The sequence below is a fragment of the Cyphomyrmex costatus genome, unplaced genomic scaffold (assembly GCF_001594065.2).
Source record: "Cyphomyrmex costatus isolate MS0001 unplaced genomic scaffold, Ccosl1.0 scaffold374, whole genome shotgun sequence".
Classification (NCBI taxonomy): Eukaryota; Metazoa; Arthropoda; class Insecta; order Hymenoptera; family Formicidae; genus Cyphomyrmex; species Cyphomyrmex costatus.
In genome coordinates, this window is record NW_017277928.1 from 560,912 (window position 1) to 582,316 (window position 21,405).

Consider the following 21,405-nt stretch of genomic DNA (forward strand, 5'->3'; position numbering starts at 1 on the left):
ATATATATTGATATGACTACTAACAACTTTATTATAGTTATTGTCCTAAGACCTAAATAATATATTGGTTTTTCTCACAGTTAGTAATAACTAAGCTTTTTTATTTTAAATTGTGCTAAATATGTCTTCTTAGTGGAAGCTGCTTAAGATGGACATTGCAAATGTTGCATTGGTCTCTTCACACTACGCTCGGTTATATCTTGATGTTGGCTGTTATGACGTACAACGCATACATCACTATCGCCCTCGTAATTGGAGCGTGCATTGGATACTGCATATTCGGTCCTACACTCGTACAATTAAACTTGCAATATTTTCATCGTAAACAAGCAATAATGGAATGTGAAAAGAATTGCGAAGGTAATGCAACTTCATGTTAACGTAAGACTGTAAGAAAGTGATTCCTCTTACCTCATTTTTTATAATCGCTCCTAGATATTGTCGCGAATCTACAGAGACGCGAATCTGCAGTCTCTATTGTTGCAGAACAATTAGTCACAGAAGCAAATATCGAAGTTCATGTACAGAGAAGTATGTGAGTGTTGACATAGAACATTGCATTGGTCGATATTATCTAGGAAAGTAATACTAGTTAGGCTCTTGTTATTATTGTCATATATTATGTATTTATATGTATGCATACTATATTTTTATACAAATGTTTTATTTTATATCACAAAGTGACAAAATACATGATATAAACAAATTTAATATAATATCTATTTACATACGTACAAACTAAATTAAAATCATTGTTAGATTTCTATATACCAAATAAGAACACATTTTGTTATATAATGTTATACACACATATTACAAATATACAAATGTATGTTATATATAGCAATTAAAAAATTAATATTTTCTTATAAAAAATTTTTAGATAATGTATACAGACATAAGTGCTAATATAAAATGACATCTATCAATAATTATATGACTGATAGGTGATAATAACATAATTCCTTTTTCGTCATATTTAAAAAAATATAAATAATAAAAATCAATGATAATTTTAGTCAAAATCTTAATCATGTTAAGAGTCTTTTTGTTATTCTGTTACAATATACATTTAAATATGAAGATCTTCAAAGAACGGATTTATATCATTCATTACATCATCAATAACGTAATCTATGTTATCTGTTTCTATGCCTTCAAATAAAAGTCCATGACACTGACTGTCGATGTTGTTGAAATGCTCATATCCATATATCTGTTCGTTGCACAGCCAACAAAATAAAGTTTGGCAATGCCTACACGTCATTTTATTGCAACCCTCGGTTTTGCTAATGAAAGAATGACATTTCGGGCAACTTTTCGCATTATCCTAAACAAAGTTACGCGCATAATCATCATTAGGAGTAATACTCTAATGTAGTCTTATTACACAATCTATTAATTCATTTCCATATAATTGAATTTTTTTATATAATATTTTGTCATACATACTTGTAGATATTCAGTCGTAAGATATCTTTCAATTGATTGTATTTGACGCTTGCCATATTTCTTCTCTAACATCATTTTCTTATTATTGCTGCTATTCTTGTACTCATCAATGAGCTTTATAGTATCGGTTGATGTCATTTCACAGGGTGCTTGTCCATGGTACATCTGTTTGAATAACAATTAGTATAGAATATGTCGATATACATATAGCTGTAATTTACATTGATCGTTTAATATTCGTATCAACTAGTAACTTTCTATTAAATCATTTTAATTTCAGCGATGCTTTAAGATGGTATAATATACATCAAGATGATTAAATATACATATGTTTTTTTTATAGGCATAGTCGAAATTAAAATAATTTAATAGAAATTTACTAATTAATACCAGTATCAAATCGCTGTAAACTAAGCCATAGTTGCATATGCATCTGCTTAAATGTTGAGACGTGTCTTACCTTACGGCAATAGATGCAAAAACAGTATTTACAAACAGGACAGATCGGTGCGATATCATCCGGGTTTCTGATAACTGGATATTGACAAGAAATTTTTGGACAGTACACTACATCGTCCATGGTGTCTAACGTTACTCGCAACATGATTTCTTCGTATTGGAAAAACAAGTCCGGACAGAGAGCTTTAACGTCATTCTCGCTTATTTGGCGCTTACAGTCTATCGTTGGACACAATATCTCATTAATACTTTCGATGATCCTAATACGTATGTGTTTCTCCATGCAACTTTTGCAGTAGACATGCCCACAGTTTTCCAATTCTATACAATTTAGTCCTGCATATTCCTCGAAGCATATATAGCAAGTATAAAAGTTCTTGACAAATTGTGTTTTACGTTGCCTTTTATCATAAGATATTAATAATCTTTTGATATCTAATAACAATGCACCATTCTGAGCTCTGAAATCCGATAACGTGGCTAGACGTAGTGTGACATTATCTTGTGATGTGTGAATTAAATGTAAAAAAGAAACGTCTAAGGATTCCGATATATTTAGAAAACTGAAAAGATCGTTTTGTAGAAAATTTAGCCACTGGAAGATGATCTCGTTGCTCTGGTTCTCTTCCCATATTTCATCCAATTTCTGACAAATAAAAGATATCTCCCAAAGTGATAACCAAACAATAGAAAGACGAAATTCTGGTGGCGTTTTAGACGGATATGTACTAGGGAGATAAATGTACATCCTGATTGGCGGTAGATATTCTATAAAGGTACTATTGATGGGAACCACATCGGAAGAACAACCGCTACTAAACTTTACTTCTAGTTTTTTAAGGATTTTTGGATGTATGGTGACTGAGCATTTTGTACCCTTGCTGACTTTCACGTGAAAAAATTCTGTTTCGTCGTAAATACTAGAAATTACAGTTAGTTCATCCTCTTGTCGTTGAAGATCGATATCACAAGACATCTTGATAAATGTCAGTTTCTAAAATTGAAATTATTATTAATAATGATTAATTTATTTTCAAAGAGCATTTATGTATACACAAAAAAGTATAACAAACCTGTTTAAAGACTCTGGTGTTTAAAAACTGTAAGTATATTTTCTGTTTCTATTATAAATCTGCAATGTAAAAAGACAGATGTAACAAAATAATGTGCGTATATGTACAAATATATTTATTACCAATACAAGCGTGAAATTTATAAACAAGAAATTAATTGAATAAAAAATTATACAATAAAAATTATGTTCTGTGATAAAAAATATTATATATATATAATAAAGCACGGTTAGCAATGTTACCTAGTAAAAATATAGTAGTTAATTTTTTTCTTGACACTATAATAGAATATGCATGTTTTGGCAGTAAATATAAAAAAAATGTCAGAATTTATATTTTTTAAAAGAGAACTCAAGTTCAAAAACTGATAAATGCGCGCGCGTATGAGTGTGTGTGCGTGTATGTATAGAATATGAATATACATAACACTCTAGTTATAGTTATACCTAGACTAGAATTTTTACGTGGCTAGAAATAAAGTAACGATAAAAATAGTTGCGTTACGATAAACATTACTCAGAAAAAAATGTAAAGTCGTTACCTATTCGTTACTAAAAAAGATAACTTGTAACGGTAACAACATTGTAACTAACGACTTATTTGCCAACTGTGTGGTATAATAAGATAAATGTACCAGTTAGTGGACATGAGCCAATTGTTGGACAAAGTAATAAAAGATTTCAAATATTGAGCTTTTAATGATATACACGCTTTTAAATAAATGTGTTATTAAAATTTTATTAACAACAAATTTATTTTGAGTCGTAAGTACATATCAATAAAAGCTTAATATTTGAAATTTCAGCTCTGCTGAAATACAAACTACAAAATGCAAATACTCTTATTGCAAATACTATATTTTAAATAAAAGTATTTCAAATACATTCAAATACAGAGCTTAGCTCTGGTTTTTCATATACGTTTCTTTTTAATAATAGGGACCCTGTACATATTTCGATGCTTATCTTGGAAATACGAAAAAAAATTGTATTTCATATTTCATTTCAACGGAGCACAGCAAAGTATTTTGTATTTCAAATATCGAAATATTTCTTAATAAAAATTCTCGACAACAATAGTAGTAACTTAAATTTTTCTTATATAGCAATTCACGACATTTTCAAATCAAGTTTCAAACAGCATCAAGTCATTAGTATTATCAAATATTATAATCTTGTACAAGAAAAATTAATTTCTTGTGTAGTTCTTATGCGATTTTGATAGTACAGAACAATAAGACTTTTAAAGAGTGCAATGAGACGACTTCTCTCTCTCTCTCTCTCTCTCTCTCTCTCTCTCTCTCTCTCTCTCTCTCTACTCTCTCTCTCTCTCTCTCTCTCTTCTTCCTCCTCCCTCTATCTATCTGCCTGTCAGTCTCTTAAAAGTTCGAAAAGTGGAGAGGGTCTATTCGTAATTAAAAAATCAAATTAAGAAAATTTTGTATTTTAAATTGAAAAATTGAAAGCATTTCGTATTTTGCAATTCAAATATTAAAATTCTTATATTTCAAATATTTTATTAATGTATTTCGTCCAGCTCTGATTAAAAAATCAAATTAGAAAGTATTTTATATTTCAAATAAATATTTGAAAGTATTTTGTATTTAAAGTTGAAAGATTGAAAGTAATTTATATTTTGTAATTCAAATACGTATTGTAACTTGTCCAGCTACATGTATACATTATACAATACATGCTGATACGGTTGCAACAAAACATTGCCGATTCATGTTCTATGACTAATGTTACAGCTATCTTTGTGTTCACAGATCCTAAAAGTCATTTGTTGAATATTTACGATAACGGTTTAGAGATAGATGATCGACTTTGTGGTGCGACAAATAAACATCGGCCTTTTTCTATTCACACACATATATTTAATACTTGTGTGAATAGGTCGATGCTTGTTTATCGCGCCACAAAGTCGCTCGTCCATTTCAGTACGAATAATGAATGATCCGTGTATATACATAATAAAATTACAAATCAATTACAATAATGAAATATGCAAAATTGTATGCAATATCAAAATAAAAGTGATGCTTGAGAACATTTCCTTTTTACTATGTGTCAATGTATATCTATATTATACCTATAACATATCATAATACAATATTAATTGTTTAAAAAACGCATGAAAATTAAAAAAAAGATGTTGCAGCTCGCAAAAATATGTATTATGTTTTATATCAAATTATAATATCTTATATATTCTACATAAAAAAAAAGATACTTTAACGTACATGCAACGTTTGCTCGAATTTTTGTTGAGTACTTCTAATTTCATGTAATTTTAAAAATAACTAATGATAAAACTATTTGCAGCATATCTTATGTCTTTTTACTTTCGAAAAAGCAAAAATACTGTTGAACCAATAAAATTTGAAATATTTACGGAGAGAATGCTTTAAACAAAAGTATTGCACAATGTATACTAAAAGTGGCTTGATTAATGCCAAATATGAATTGTTCAATTGTGGATTTCGATTAATATTTTGTCATACGATACATTTTTAAATATGTTGATTGATAAGAAAAGGAATGTAGTTGCTTCATAAGATTGAGAATGTCGGGAAATTCAAGAACTTCTCTTTTTTTTTTATAAACTAATCAAAGCTTAAAATTGGTACTAAAATGCCGTCTGAATTTTAAGCGAGCAATAAATCTTATTGATGCTTTGCCCTTATTTAGCTATAACTGTATTTTAATGCAATACATGAATACATTATAATGTAACGTTAATTTAACATGAATTATAATTTTCTTTATATTTAATGTTAACTTAACGTTTGTTATAATTAATTATATATAGTAACATCGTACATAGTTTCACGTTCAAGTAACGTTTTAGTCGTTATTGTTTATCGAAGATTAGAGAAGGATCAAATATTACATCGCATGACTTTCACGCCTTTTTTTGCACGGAGAGAAAAAATTTCCTACGAACGCTAATCCTATGTCACATAATTTTATTTGTAAAATATAGAGATCGCAAATTATTTGCAGGCGTAATAAATATTTATTCCTTTTTGTACTCGCTACAAAAATTATTTGCGACAAATGCGAAATTTTTGTCAAATATGCAAATTGGTTGGCTACGAACAGCAAACAAATTTGATAAATAAATTTGCAATCCCTTTGCGTTCATAGCAAATCATTTTTTTACGTGTGTGTGGTATATCTTGGGATGCGTATCATGCGTGAAAGTAGATTTTCAAGAGCTGCTCAAAACCGACCGTTTCAGCGACAAAAATTAAAGATCACATGATCAAAATTAATGAATATCAAGCGTCAATTTGGATCACGTAATTCTTTTTGAAATGGCCGTTTGAGCAGCTTGTGAAACCGGAATCCATTTCAATAGAAGCGTCCCGCAGTGACTACCTGTTCAGATATATACTTATGTTCAAATACATACACAATAGAAATAAAACAGGCAACGAGTCTAAGCTAGGATGTAAGATATGCTCTTTAATACAAACAAAATGTAACAAAAATACAAAACTTACAAAACACACACAAAATTTATTATTTTCCATCTCGAATGTTTTTTTTTTTTTTACGTATTACATTATAATTTAATTGTATTTAAAGATTACAATTAAATATTATATTTAAATGATTATGAATGAATGGACACATTGCCTGTAATATTTATTTTATTTTTTAATTACAACCAATAGATTTTTGAATTCCTATTTACTAAGAAGGCTGAAAGATTATTTGAAACATGTACGAATTAGTATCTTTCATTTTGAGATAAAATTTTTTAAGGTTAACTACGCACTGTTCACGTGCTAATTCTCAATTGCCCGTTATTATTTATTTATTAAAATTATACTCAAATATTAGATATATTTAAAGAATCATTTGAAACTAATAATATAAAGAAAATACAAAGTTTTGTGTAAATCTCCGGACATAAAAAGTACATGTCCGTTGGAATATTTATATCTTATTTATGTATGCTCTGTGTGCTCTATTTTTTCGAGCTTCGAAAATTCGAGATTTAAGATTCATACAGATCGCAATATATACATATAGATATATAAAAATAAGTAATATAAAAAATATTTAAAAACACACACAATATACCAATTTTTATATAAATTAACTTTAATCTTGGAGTTGAGCTACTCCAATTATATTCATCTTCTCAAAATTTTAGAATTAGGAAAAAACTAAAAAGTAAGTTAAATTGAAATTAAAATTAATTTATATATATTAGCAGAAATAAACGGAATTCAAAGAACTAAAAATAGATAAAGAGTAGATAAATAAAATGAAGATTAAAGATGATGTACATTGACAGAAATGGAGAGAAATACGTTAATTCAAACTCACCGAAGAAAAAAAACCGTGATCACATATTATAAGCACAGTAGGCATATTTAGTATTAACAGTTTGAAATACTTTGATGACTGTTGACCGTATGTTGACCTGAGTCAGTCTGAAGCTCGAGTGAGGTAGTGTTAGGTAGGTCCTTTTTCTGGGATAAATAGCAGGTTTTGCACAGTGAAAAGATTTGCGTGCGTGAGGGGATGTTAAGCCTTGTGTCCACGATACTGGAAATCGGTCCGAGATCTCGGATGAAGGAAAAAATTGACCAATTACATTGGTCATGTGACCAAATTGTTCAAATGCGATTTGTTAATTCTTTCTACATCCGAGATCTTGGACCGATTTCTAGCATCGTGGACACAAGGCTTTAAGAGCCCAAACACAAGCTTTTCCATAACGCATAGTGCATAAGGGAATCAGCCAATCAAAGTTCTTATTTTCCGAGAAGTAGAAGGAAAGGAGGAATTCAGATTGGTTGTTTCTCTTATGCACTGTATATTATGCGTTATGCAAAAGTCTGTGCTCCCCGCTTAACAATTCGATTCATTGGCAGAGCAAACGAATCAGTATGGGTGACTATAAGGGGCTACAATGCAGCTACATGGATCTATAAATAAGAAGCGATCGCTCGATAAGTAGACTAGATTCTGAAACTTAGGGTTGGATTATACTAGCCGTAATCTGCCGTAAAGCTGTAAGAAATTGACCAATTGTAGTTGAATACGAAAAAAATAATTGACTGTGATTGGTCAAATTCTTACGGCTTTTTTGATGGCTTAAAACGAGATTGTGGACTCAGCCTTATGCTGTTTTATAATAAAATTTTAAGCTTTAAAAAAAAAAGTCGTAAGAAATTAACCAATCATAATCAATTATTCTTTTCATATTCAACTATGATTGATCAATTTCTTACGATTTACAATTGTATTTTAGACAGGCATTTAAACAGGCATTAGAACTCGATCCGAGTCCTTGAATTCGGGAATATGTAGCCAACATGTAGTTTTTAGAAAAAAAAAAAAACGGCAAGTTGATTGGTTATATATTTAGTTCTCTGAGAATTTAGGTTTTTGACTTTACGAATGTAACCCATCATGTGTTATGTTAAGCCAACGGCACACGATGCTTATTTTCCTGTTGGATTGCTAGCTGGATTAGAATCTTCCCATCGTATTGCTGATAGGGTCAATCAATCGCAGCCAATCCGATGGCAAGAATCCGATCCAGCTAGCAATCCAGCAGGAAAACAAACATCGTGTGACGCCTAGCTTTACCTTATGTCACCTCTTGTGGCGGGAAAATGCATGTTATTGCGCATAATCGCATATTATGCATTTGCGTCAATTTGCGTTGAACCTGATCGAATGATTGAAATTGATGATTTATCTGAAAAAGATTGTATTGTTTTGAATCGCGTTTCAGTGCCCAATCCAAAATTCTACTTTTACCTTGCGATGCGATGTTCGAATCAAAGCACGAGTTGAACTTGAAGCAACAGAACGAGTAACGCAAGGTTATCCACAAACTTTTACACAATAATGGGAGCCTTTTACGGAATTACCTGCGAGAAATTCCCGTGCGGAATTACTTAGAGAATTCTTTCACTGAATTCTGACATTTTCCATCGATAGACGCTTAATTTTTGCGTATCTTGAAACAAATTTTGAACGTCCCATTCGACACAGAAATATTTGTCTTTTAACACTCTTCCCAACGATACGCCTTTCATTATTTTTAGTGATTGTGTGTGACTCGAACTTTGATACGTAAAGTGATAAAAATACTCGCTTATCATTTCTTGTACGATTTCACAAGTGAATCTCAATGTTTACTTCGCTGAGGAGAATGACGCACAATGCATTCCAGGGCCGTTTCGCTCATTTTAATGGGTCCTACGAGGTAGATACATTTGACAATCGCCTTTTTTCTTGTCTCATATTTTTTTATTAACCTTTAATTTACTATATTTATTGCAAAATTGAAAATTTTTGTTACGATTAAAGAGATTTAATTTATTTTAGTACTGATCTTGAGACGTCTTATACTCGTATATAAAATCTGGAAGTTTGATCTAGAAAATATTCTACGTCTAGTTATATTACTTAATATATTTATTGTAGTTAAGTTATTTTATTTTTTTACAATTACCTTCCAAAAGTTGATTTAATTTGGTTATTTTTATTTTTTATTTACAATTTATTTTACATTATTTTTTAAACATTAATATAACTTCAGTTTATTTGTGCTTTGTATAGTTATAGAAAAGTATTGTGATTATTTAATGTTGCATTTCTCTTCAAAGAAAGATCAAGTTAATACGTATAACACATATAAATGAAAAGTCTTTTTAAATAGAATATATATATATGCGTTGTTTTTTAGGAAGCCATAAAAACGTTAAGCCTTACTTTACAAAGTAACACTGCTTATTTGCAATCTGTTAAGAATGCAAATAATTCTACTAAATTGAAAGAAGTAGAAAAATATTTACTCAGGTAATAAAGTACATCAGTACTTTTTAACAGTAATAATCACAATTAAAATTTAAGTAGATTATTTTATTTATACTTTAATGAATATTTGATAATAAAGTTAAATTCTCTGATGTCTCTGTTCTTTCCCATAAAGAATTACTTAAAAAATACATTAAATGTAAAATTTGAATTAAAGTTTGATATAATTTCAAATTTATTATATTACAGATCTGGTATTACTTTAGAGCAACTGGATAGTTTGTCTGTCATTCATGTGGCTGGTACTAAGGGTAAAGGTTCGACATGTGCGTTTACGGAGGCGATTCTGCGACAGCATGGCTTCAGCACAGGTTTCTTTAGCTCGCCGCACTTGGTCTCTGTACGGGAACGTATTCGATTAAATGGTGAACCTATCAGTCAAACACATTTCACTCATTTCTTTTGGAATGTGTATCGACGTCTAGAGCAACAACGAGAACATGAATCTGACATGCCAACATACTTCAAGTTCCTGACGATTCTCATGTTTCATGTGTTTTTGGAGGCAAGTGTTGATGTAGCGATCATTGAAGTTGGAATTGGTGGCGAACTAGATTGCACCAACATCCTACGGAATCCAGTTTGCGTTGGTATAACCAGCCTCGCTCTAGAACATACCTCATTGCTAGGCAACACCCTAGAAGAGATCGCTTATCAAAAGTCGGGAATCTTCAAACCACATACAAGAGTTTTCACGGTGCCGCAACCAGAATCGGTGATGCACGTTCTACGGAAACGAGCCGTAGAAAGAAGATGTCATGATTTGCGAATAGCTTCTACGACCAAAGATTGTAAATGGAACGATATTTTCTCGTTGTCAGGCATTGATATTTATAGCGTGCAGCAACAGAATGCTTTGCTGTCGATCAGCATAGCGCACGAGTGGATGAAATCGCATTACGATCAGTCTATTATATACATCAACGATTTTCATGATCTCCAAAGTGAAAAGAATGATTCATCACAAATTATTTCTCCAAATAAAGTCGCGACTGCATTGGTGAACTGCAAATGGCCAGCTCGCATGCAGATCCTGAGGACTAGTGTGGCAAATTTCTTTCTGGATGGTGCTCACACGATCGAGAGTATCGTTAACTGTGTATCATGGTTTAAGAGAGTCAGTCGGGAAGCCTCCAGTAAGTTCCTAATATTTAATATCAGCGGTGATCGAAATTCTCTAGAATTATTAAAACTGCTGAAACCTTTGAATTTTGATAGAGTTTATTTCGCTCCAAATTACGCTGGAGTGATTAGCGTGGAGGATTTATCAAATCATATGCTACTCGATGAGCAGAGAAAGAAATGTAAAAAACATTGCGAGTTGTGGGGCAATAACTCTATGTCGAAGAATACAGTTGCTGAAGTGCTTTATGACATTAAGGACTATGTATTGTCGCAGGATAATCACGATAAAATAGAGGTACTTGTAACGGGATCCTTACATTTAAATGGCGCGGTATTAGCTATTTTAGATCCAGATTTGACAATGACTAGTGATTTTTAATGTAATGTAAAGTAATATTAAAATTTGACCCATTAAGATGCCTACAATCATGACGAAGCAATTCTTATGAGAAATACAAGATCTGGCATGAAGTACTAATACATACATGTAAGAATATGTATGATATAATGTTGAAATAACAAATAACTTTTTTTTTTTTTTTTTTTGAAAAAAAATGTATTTAATGTAATATTTAATAGTAACAATAATTATATTAATTACTTATTATTATGTAGCGATACATATCGCATTGTGACATAATTTCAGAACGTTCCCGTGGTTATACAATTGCAATAATTGTTTTTGTACTTCGACGTAGATCAATAGTGCATCTGAGTAATACAGTTATATATGTTTGAGAAAATTCTGTTGAATTTATCTCGTTGAGCGAATTATGCAAATACCATATCGTAGATAATTGTAAACAAGTATTCAAAAAATCTTTGGATGGTAATCTAATTCCGACTCTGCCTCGGTGTCGGATAGACTAAGTGAAACGCCAGTTCTTCGTCTCAGTCGATTATCCTCAGGACTCTAAAATAAATTAAAATCATAATTGTATTATATGAAGAAATTTAATAAAAATATATACTATTTTGTAATACATAATATAGAAGATAAATTTTGTAATACATAATATAGAAGATAAATATTTTAATCTTTTATTTCATATTATATTTACAATATTCATGCTCTCAATCAGAATTTCAGGGATCTTTTATAGAATTTATATTGATACATAAAATGATTTTATATATATAGAAATTGAAATTGATAACATTATATAATCTTTTCTAACTGAAAAAATGAGGTATGTCTTCTTGATTGATTGTTAATATTTTTGTATATGCAACACTATTTGTATAACAAATACAGATTAATATATAACATGAATAATAAAAAATATTACTTACCTGATCTAAAATACCGGCAGTGGGTTCAGACGCGTATCCTACTTCCTGCGCATCTTCTTCCAAGTCCGCCTCGTATTCCTCTAGTTCATCCGAATCGGAATCTATATCGAGATCGATGTATCGGCTACCACGCGAAACTTTACACACCATCTGCGCGAGATCGGTGAAAGTGTATGAAGAGGGTGACTGTTGATTAGCCGCTTGATATTTCGCTCGCATAGCTCTCGCATTCTCTCGATCCGCATTGAATCGAGGGAGAACTCCAGCTTTTGATTGACCCTCGAAATACGTTTTTCCTGAAGAATACGATTCATTTCAATCTTATATGAGTAAATTTAAATGTGTACAAATGTGTTTCATCTCTTATTAATATGAAATTTAGATTATAATATGTTCTTTATAACTAAGATTAACGTTGATTTACAATTTTTTACAGTGGATTTGGATTTAACATAAATAATAATAAATTTCTCACCGTGTTGATATCCTACATCCTTGATCTCGTCAAAGTTGGCAAATTGCAGGGTTTTGTACTTATCAATCGGTGGTCTGATGTACTCGCAATAATCCGAACTCTTTACCTCCTCTAACTGGCGAACACAACTTACGTATGCCAATCTGGACTGGATGTCCGGTAAATTTGGCACCTTCACGGGTGTGGCAAATGGATTCCATCGTTTCCACAATAACCACCAACCGGACAACGAGTCCCCATAATTCGTCAAGTCCGTGTCGTCTTGTGACCCGACGTCGATGGCCAGAATATGATGTGCTCCTTGCCGCAACATTTCGTCAGCTTAAACGAAAATGTGGAGAATGTATGAATCGAGAACGTTAACATTAATTTGCTTTTTTTTGTTATAAAATCTAATTTATGAAATTATAAAATTTTATACGTAATGCGTTAGGTTTGTTCACGCGGAATTGTATATGTATCTTTTTAGATATATACAAATTATATTTTTTCCTATAAATTTATATCATGCTATAAACTGCGTTCGGAAATACCAGGTTACCTGAGTGCCCTGTGTATTATCTTATTCTTGTTTAACATTGGATGAACTTGAGGACAAAACTATACACGGAGGCACTCTGGTAACTTTTCCGAACGCAATCATATTTTTTGAATAAAGGATACGGTACTGATTGTACATGATTAAAAGTATCAAGGACCAAGTTGAGAGCTTACAATCAGAATTAAATGTAAATGATAAAGAAGACGAGTACCTGGCACGTTATTAACATAACACCCGTCGACCAAAAGATGCCCATCAAGGGGATCACAAATTGGAGGAAAGACCCCCGCGATAGTCATACTGCCGCGAATATACCTCCATAGTAAACCTGAGCGGACTTAACTATTCAGAATTTGAATTGCATCTTTTATCAACGGGAGTGAGCTTAACGTTTCTCATGATTTTATATTTTTACTATATTTTAACGAATTTGAAACTCATAAATAAATTTTCAATATCGTGCCAAGGTAAATATGAAATGATACAGAATTCATATAAAATTAGATAACCAATTGATTAAATTTCAAAGAAAAGCTAGTATTTTGTCGTAAAAAAAATATACGATCAATATAATTTTCATGAGATAAATTGCTAAATTATATAATTTATATACATTTGTAAAATAATTAACATATAGATAAATTTGTTATATAAAATTAAGATAAAAAGTGTAAATTTGTAGTGGTGTTTCTTAAATAAATTTCATATTATCTTGACATCAATATTAATGTTATGGTGTTTTTTTTTTAAGTTCTACATTGATCATGCAAAGATTGCAATCGTTCATCAGTGCGATTTGGATTACCTGGAAGGTTATTGACGTACCCGCCGTCGAGTAGGAGATGGCCATCAACGGGGTCACACATGGGTGGCATATAACCAGACAATGACATCGAGGCCCGAATGTACCGCCACAGCGATCCTAAAGAATCATTCTCTTTAATATTCTGCATTTACCGGTATACATTTACCGAAATACTTCCTGTGTTCTTAAGTACTTCCTGTATCCTTAGTACTAACTGTGATTAATTAAACTTCTTCTTCATATGTGAATTTATATGTCCATGTAACAAGAAACATCAATAATCAAAATTGACTAAAACTGCAACAATATTTATAATATAAAAAAATTTTTAATAATATCACGGTGAATCTTTAGATTTTTAGATGTCCTCAAACCGTTCTTCAGTCTATTCATATAGAATGTTTGATCTTTTTTGTATTAAAAAAAAGGGTATGTTAAGTTAGCACCCCAACTATAGTACTCAGGAGTTCTGATTATCATCAGAACTATTGTATCTAAAAATTAAATTTTCAAAAATTTTTAATTTTTTTTTTAATATTCGAAAATTTTTTTTACATATCAGGAACTCTAGGCAATCGCAAATTAAAGCTATTAAGCCGCTCAGAACTATTCCACCTCAAAATTCGATAAAAAGTTAGGACTCCATTTAAAAAAAATGTTAAAAAAAATGTTTATTGAGCGGAACTCTTGTTATTAACTATAGGGAACTCTTCGTCTCGTCAAAAGGAAGTGGGAACTCTAATCAGAACTCCTGAGTACTATAGTTGGGGTGCTAACTTAACATACCCTAAAAAAAAAAGTTAATCGCATATTGTATTTACTTTGTGTACGAATTTCTAAATAGTGATTTCTGGAGTTTAATTTTGATCGCAATATTTCTCCGATATCGTAATTTTAGTAGTAAAAGCATACAGGAAGTATATGCACATTAATTTATGATTTTTATATATTCGAATGAAAATAAAAATATATGTCTCATTCGGGTTTTTCTTTAAAATTGATATTAAACGGAGAGTACGTCAACAGTAATTATCCGGAAAGCTCACTCCCGCACGTTAAAGCTTCTATTATCATGCTAATGTGCATCTAAAACAAAAAAATCTACATGCCATGACAAAACTATTGGTGTGAATCAAGAAAGAACGGTACCTCGTATGTTTTTTAATACAGACATTCAAAGTCGATTGTCGATGCAAATAATTTTAAATATTATCTATACAATGCAACACATCTCTTCCGTATTTACTTTTTGATTCACTCTAGATATTTTGCAATTATTTTTTAATGACTTAAAGCTTCTAGTTATATTTAACTGTATTATCCACACACTTACAGAATCTTCGAAACATCAAATGAATTTGCCACCAATAAATAACAATTTATTTATTATACAATTTTATATTTAAAAAACGTAAATGAATAAAACGCCAATGAACATATATACGAAAATTAAATCAAACTAGAAGCTTTGTCAATATTTTTAGAATAAGAAAATTCAAAACACTATATTTGTACAGACCGTGTCTATGCGTGCGCATACAGGAATCCGTGATGTCTGTGGTTATAGTGAAATACGGAAGCCACAAGTCCTCTATATACGTGTCGCCGAAAGTTTGCTGTATCGTCTTGTTAAAATCTTTACCGGAGAACATCGAAGTCATCGGATAAGTCAAATCCATAATCTGTCGCCACCATTGAGTCATTTTCTGCCGGTAAATATAGTATTTTTTATATACAAATATTTTTCGATTTGTTGATAAGGCTCTTAAAGCAGTTATTAACATAAAAAAGAAATAAATCTATATATTTTAGTACACAGACATTTGAAAAGAAAACAAATTATAATTTGGTAGATTTATATATTATGCTTTAGAAATATAATAATAAAAGAATTTAGAGTACGATAATGGGAATCGCGGAATCTATTCCGTCTCACCTTAGACCATTCTCTAGCCTTTTGTGTGGTAGTAGTAATGTTCTTTTCCATACACCACAACGCGCCCATGAAGGCACCGATGCTCACACCACCAACCATATCTATAGGGATACCTGCTTCAATGATGGCTTTCAGCATGCCCACGTGAGCAGCGCCTCTTGCACCACCTCCACCTAAAACGAGACCAACCGAGGTACCGGTCAGCCATCGTGCTAATCTACTGAAGTCACTGTGTACGTTCGGCTCAGACATGAGCACTTTGGAGTATAATTCGTTCTGTAATGTAATATATTTTAGAGTAAAATAGTCATTTTTTTTCTTTTATTAATACTCGCGTAATAAATTATTTTACTAATAACATAATAAAACAGATCATGGGCGATTCAGACTAAATCTTCTAGTTGATTACTATTACTTACAATTCTATACTGTGATCTTCTAGTGAACATCCGTTTTGGACACTGGATGTGATGGTGACTGGATACCCATGATCTCATGTTCAACCATTGAACAGTGTTCGTGGGTCGTTGACCGTTCTGTTCTTTATGTAGTAGTACTAGTTCCTTCTGCGTTCGCATTACCAGCCGTTCTATCTCACGTTCTGTTCGACCAATCGATGGCGCTCGATCGCCTAAACCCACGATAAGAATGCAATCAGCCTGTCTCACGCATCGCTGAGTCCATAGCGTGTAACTTGAATCACATTGATATAAAGATATTCTGTGTTGATCTTCCTGCTGTGCAAGCCAAGAAGTTAATCGGTATTCGTTCGCAGGCTCCATGATGGTTGTTCCTAAAGTCTATACATAAAAGAAAAAGAAATTGATGATTATTAAGTTATTAATTATTTCCAATAAATTAATTTAATATTTAGTTATTACTTTTTATTAAAAACGAATATATAAATAAAAAATTTGTAAATAATACAATATATTTAAAAAAATTAAATTATATGCTATACTTAAATACATAATTGGTATTGTATTTTAACAAGATTGTAAATAATATTAATAAGATCTAAGTGGGATTGCTATATATGTAATACCTTTCTTACGACATCCGACGTTAGACGAAGACAAGGTCCAATGGCACATAAAGAATGATATAATTCATAAGTAAAAGCAGTTAGTGGTACATCATCTGATATTGGCACTATGGCAACTGTTGAAAAATTTACTTGTGCGGGTCTAGCATCAACCGTTGCTGCGGCTCGTCTGTAAATTGTTTTGTTAATTTAAAATTGATTTGCACTATAACATTGTAAACATAAAATATTGATTTACATATAGTAATACTGATGCGATGATGTGTATTTATTATAGCATATACAATAATATCTTATACTTACTGAGTATCATTGCTGTTGTTTTTTGTATGTGCTTGCTGCCAAGTGCCGAGTATGCGATGGCCAAGAAGATTTATTAATCTCGTGACAACAATTGGATATCTGAGTTTGATCACATTGAATAAACCTTCCGGTAACTTCGCTAGCTCAGAATCCCGGACCGCCATGACCGTCGTCGATCTCGGAGTTTGTGTGACCATTTCTACGATTCCCACCAAGTCACCCTTTCCATATTCTGCTACCGGTTCTTTTTTGCCGTTTTTGTAAGTAATTACCGATCGCAATCGTCCGCTTAACACAATGAATGTCGAGTCTGATTCATCCCCTTGTCTATAAACGGCTCGTCCGCTTTCAAGAAACAACCAATCAAGAGCGAAATCCACCTATCCAAGAAACAATAATACATTCGTTTAAAATTCTGTCTTTTAATAGGAGTTCGTTTCTTTTTGCAGATTCCTACCTGTCTTACGAAAGGACTTAATCTACGAACAACGGTATGTGCCACGTGCAACACGACAGTAGGTTGGTCTCGCATGATAGCGAAGAATGTTGATTTGCTGAGTAACGCGATACGGCTGGCATGCTTTGCTCTGATTGTATAAAAAGATGGCTCGCCAGTTAATACTGCTAAACCACCGACAATTTCGCCTTGATGAGCACTGAACATGTGCACTTCTTGTCCCGCGTCTCGACCTTCCGATACGCGTTGACTTACTATTAGCGAACCCGAAAGCACATATACAAGTGCAACATCCTATAACACAATTAAATTTTAATATTTCTACAATATATTTATGAAAAAAAAATAATTTCCTTCATATGTAACTTATACTTTGTATTTAAAATGTAGAGTGGCAAACCTTATGAGATTCTTCTTTCATCAGGTGAGTACCACTTGGTACTTCCCTGATCTGCACTTTATCTTTAAGCACGTTCTCGTCCTCTATGCCAAGTTCAAGAACAAATGCATCTGTGGCTATTTGTACGAGCTGTGCTTCGTCCAGTTGTTGTTGCTGTTGCTGCATTGCCTCATTAATCTGACGCTTTTTGCTAGAATAAGAATGAGAGGATTCAGGATGTGATCCATGTGTGGACTGTGCTATAAGAGGTGATGTTGTCCAGTGAGAGTCACATTCTGGTACCATCTCTGCAGAATTATTCTGACTAGCTTGTACATTAAAACCTTTCCAGTCGACATTACTCTTTCTGTGAAATAATTCCAAGAAATTAACCAGTTATTCTAATAAATTTGTTTAATCTATTTAATACATTGATTTATAAAAAGATGTATTTAATATTATAAATAATATAAATGTAATGATATTGTTAATTTATAACAGTTTGATTAAAAAATTTCTTACCGTCGATTCATAATTATTGGCACAGGTTGAGAAGCGCTTGTGTCACGATGAGAACTATCACTGATATCGTGCATTTCTGATGTACCCATTGGAAATATACCAGGTACACTTTCCATGTTTTGTGAAGCAAAGTTCTCTCTGGTTCTTGATCGTACCGGTGAACCAGAGAATGGACTCTGTTTCTTCTTATGCGATCCCTGATTGACTAATTCTGCAGAAAGACCAAGATATTGGTGTAAAGCGGTAAAGGTAACTCTTTGCAGGCGTACCATAATGACCTGGATAACTCGAACAAAGGCATCAGGATAATCTTGAAATACCTGAAAAAATATCAGCACTATATGTAAAATATCTCTCGATTTATTTCACCTTGTATAATATATAATAATAGAAATATTGAAAGATAAATGAAATAGATAGAAAAGATAGACTGTAAATGCATCACTTACTTCTTGGAACGCGCTCATTGGTAACTTTACTACAACAGAATCTTCTACAGCTCTTGCTGATACAGTTTTGTATGTACTTGTATGACCGGTAAGTACATCCGTAAAGCTAAGAAGACTGGTAACTGATTCACCCGTTTTTACTACTTTCAATGATATTTGAGAACCATCGGATCCAGTGATATATACATTGACTAAACCCTGCTGTACTATAAATAAATTCTCATCGGGATCCCCAATCTTGAATAATGTGCTACCAGCAGGTAAATTCATAATTTCTGTGTATTTGCACAATTTCAAGAAAACAGGTTTTTCAAAGTGACCAAAGACTCTAATACTTTGTAACATATACAGGGCATCTGGTGGTACTCTCTCACCAGGACCTAAATCTTCTTCCAAATATTCAGCAGGTGGTTCTAATACCTTGAAATTAAATAATTTGCTTAGACATATATCAAATAAAATCCATAATTGTTATTTATATAGTTAATCATTGTGATACATACTTTAAGCTGTTGTGGGACAGTATCCTTTTTAAGTTGCAACAATCGACGAGCAAATCTCATGACTGCTCTTCTTTTCTTCCCTTGTCCAGTTGAGTGCACTTGGCCACCAATGGACTTTACTTTGCGCAACATCTTTCTGCCATAAAAGAGAACCTTGTCTCTCTTTCTGAACCTTGGCTTTCCTGTACCCACTCCAACAAACTCCTTCACCTCTGGCAAAAATTCTTTGTTCTTCCATTTGCGTACCACAAAGATCGACGCAATTAAGAAAATAAGGAGTAAAATTGTGGCAATAACAAAGAGCGTCCTCGATGATTGATATTCCTCTATAAACCTTCCAATCCATCTTGAAAATATGTATGACCCCAGGCTCTCATTGAACTTATTAAATAATTCTATCACCTGTGTTTAACACATTCTATCATTAGTATATTACAAATATATATAATTGTTTTCTTAAATATATTATTTCTTGAATAAACAGACAGTAATTTAAAATAATATACAATAACTTCTTATTTTATCAGTTAAATTTTTTATTTTTTCTAAAAACAGAGTTCTGACTTTTATTAAACTAAATTATGCAAATTTTAATCTATCTTTAAAAATAAAAAATATTTTGTTCACTATATATATAGATAGATCTGAGAGATAACATTATTTTTAAATGACATTTTTTATTAATATTTTGTTTATTCATAAAATAATTCTTATATCATTACTTAAAAATTTATGCAATATAATGTCTCTTAAATAAGTTACGCAATGTATAACGCAATAATATAACTACTCTCTCTTTCTCTCTCTCTCACACACAAAAGAAAAAATTCTGAATCCCCTCAGTTTACAGGGTTTACAGATTAAAATGACACTTGGTTTAGGTTACGTCTCTGTATTAGTAAAAATTTAATTGTAAATGTCAATGACCTCCGAGATTAATTAATGTATATACACGATCACACACATGCATGACATCTCGAAAACCATATCGATCAGAAAAAAAGTAGTGTACGAAGAATAATTCAAGGCAGTAAATATATGCACAACCTCCATAGTGGGTACTCATGTCTCCTCCAACGAAAAATCCGCCCAAAAACAAGATGTGTCTCGACCAGGACCGCATACGTTAGCAAGCACGAAACTACACGAAAACGTAAACGAGTTAATTGAGTCCGCGGGGACGAAAAATTAATTATTTATCTCGCAAGTAAACGACCTTTGATACTTCGCTCGAGTCATCCAGCGCCATTTTGTTCGCGCGGCTCCGAGATCGATGGTTTAAAATAAATTATTTATTACGTATACCAGATACAACGGATGCACCTGACAAGTACACGTCATAAGTCGACGCAAACTGATTGTATGAATGATCTTAACTGACACTGTAAGCCTATAATTTCAATTTTTTATTGATTTAACTTTCCAACAATTACATACTTATAAACATACGAGTATTATATTGTATTATAAATCTGTTATTTAATATTCTACATTTTCTATATAGAAAAAAAAAGATGTTGACCTTTTTTATTTTAACAGAACTGACAGGATTAATTTCTCAAGAATTATGATGTGCATTTGATGTTCGCGCGTAATATGCGCTTCGACCAATTAGCCGAAATCAGTTCAAGTTAATTAGTAACTCGAGCGTTTAAAACAATCGGAGGATGTACGTGTAAAAACGCAGAATACGTGACTTATCGTGGTCGCTAATGACGCATTTGATTAATCGCA

The 21,405-nt window shown here is 31.9% G+C and overlaps 3 protein-coding genes across 4 annotated transcripts; 1 reads left to right on the top strand and 2 right to left on the bottom strand.

Moving 5' to 3' along the window:
• Nucleotides 1-206: 206 nt before the first annotated feature.
• Nucleotides 207-7,419, bottom strand: LOC108776720 (E3 ubiquitin-protein ligase RNF14). 2 transcript variants are annotated; one of them, XR_001940796.1, is made up of 7 exons: nucleotides 7,328-7,419; nucleotides 2,985-3,043; nucleotides 1,913-2,905; nucleotides 1,453-1,617; nucleotides 1,183-1,330; nucleotides 412-574; nucleotides 207-285 (listed from the first exon to the last, which is right to left on the bottom strand). XR_001940796.1 is itself a non-coding variant. In XM_018543421.1 (5 exons), the coding sequence occupies exons 3-5, from the start codon at nucleotides 2,885-2,887 to the stop codon at nucleotides 1,073-1,075; spliced, it is 1,398 nt and encodes a 465-aa protein (XP_018398923.1). In that variant the 5' UTR covers nucleotides 2,888-2,905; nucleotides 2,985-3,043; nucleotides 7,328-7,419. The 2 variants fall into 2 exon arrangements, 1 of the variants encoding a protein (XP_018398923.1); XM_018543421.1 differs by lacking the exons at nucleotides 207-285; nucleotides 412-574 and having other exon boundaries at nucleotides 1,073-1,330.
• A 1,730-nt stretch (nucleotides 7,420-9,149) lies between these two features.
• On the top strand, nucleotides 9,150-11,423 carry Fpgs1 (Folylpolyglutamate synthase 1). The gene is made up of 3 exons (XM_018543402.1): nucleotides 9,150-9,224; nucleotides 9,708-9,820; nucleotides 10,028-11,423. The coding sequence occupies exons 1-3, from the start codon at nucleotides 9,150-9,152 to the stop codon at nucleotides 11,340-11,342; spliced, it is 1,503 nt and encodes a 500-aa protein (XP_018398904.1). The 3' UTR covers nucleotides 11,343-11,423.
• A 135-nt stretch (nucleotides 11,424-11,558) lies between these two features.
• On the bottom strand, nucleotides 11,559-20,919 carry sws (patatin like phospholipase domain containing sws). Its single transcript, XM_018543423.1, has 15 exons — nucleotides 20,719-20,919; nucleotides 19,672-20,073; nucleotides 19,169-19,588; nucleotides 18,720-19,039; nucleotides 18,219-18,564; nucleotides 17,819-18,112; nucleotides 17,362-17,741; nucleotides 17,059-17,227; nucleotides 16,433-16,813; nucleotides 16,014-16,289; nucleotides 15,597-15,783; nucleotides 14,078-14,194; nucleotides 12,732-13,052; nucleotides 12,257-12,552; nucleotides 11,559-11,876 (listed from the first exon to the last, which is right to left on the bottom strand). The coding sequence occupies exons 1-15, from the start codon at nucleotides 20,722-20,724 to the stop codon at nucleotides 11,775-11,777; spliced, it is 4,017 nt and encodes a 1,338-aa protein (XP_018398925.1). The 5' UTR covers nucleotides 20,725-20,919; the 3' UTR covers nucleotides 11,559-11,774.
• Nucleotides 20,920-21,405: the final 486 nt, after the last annotated feature.

What these genes read in the sequence shown, in the direction of transcription:
- sws (XM_018543423.1), bottom strand. An exon ending in CAATGAGCGCGTTCCAAGAA is followed by an intron (nt 19,040 to 19,168) that starts GTAAGTGATGCA and finishes ATATTTTTTCAG; the next exon opens with GTATTTCAAGATTATCCTGA. An exon ending in CTGCCGGTATTTTAGATCAG is followed by an intron (nt 11,877 to 12,256) that starts GTAAGTAATATT and finishes AATTTATTTTAG; the next exon opens with AGTCCTGAGGATAATCGACT.
- Fpgs1 (XM_018543402.1), top strand. Translation starts at nt 9,150, where the DNA reads ATGTTTACTTCGCTGAGGAGAATGACGCACAATGCATTCCAGGGCCGT. An exon ending in ATTTTAATGGGTCCTACGAG is followed by an intron (nt 9,225 to 9,707) that starts GTAGATACATTT and finishes GTTGTTTTTTAG; the next exon opens with GAAGCCATAAAAACGTTAAG. An exon ending in GTAGAAAAATATTTACTCAG is followed by an intron (nt 9,821 to 10,027) that starts GTAATAAAGTAC and finishes ATTATATTACAG; the next exon opens with ATCTGGTATTACTTTAGAGC.
- LOC108776720 (XM_018543421.1), bottom strand. Translation starts at nt 2,887, where the DNA reads ATGTCTTGTGATATCGATCTTCAACGACAAGAGGATGAACTAACTGTA. An exon ending in TTTGCATCTATTGCCGTAAG is followed by an intron (nt 1,618 to 1,912) that starts GTAAGACACGTC and finishes TTATTCAAACAG; the next exon opens with ATGTACCATGGACAAGCACC. An exon ending in TTACGACTGAATATCTACAA is followed by an intron (nt 1,331 to 1,452) that starts GTATGTATGACA and finishes AACTTTGTTTAG; the next exon opens with GATAATGCGAAAAGTTGCCC.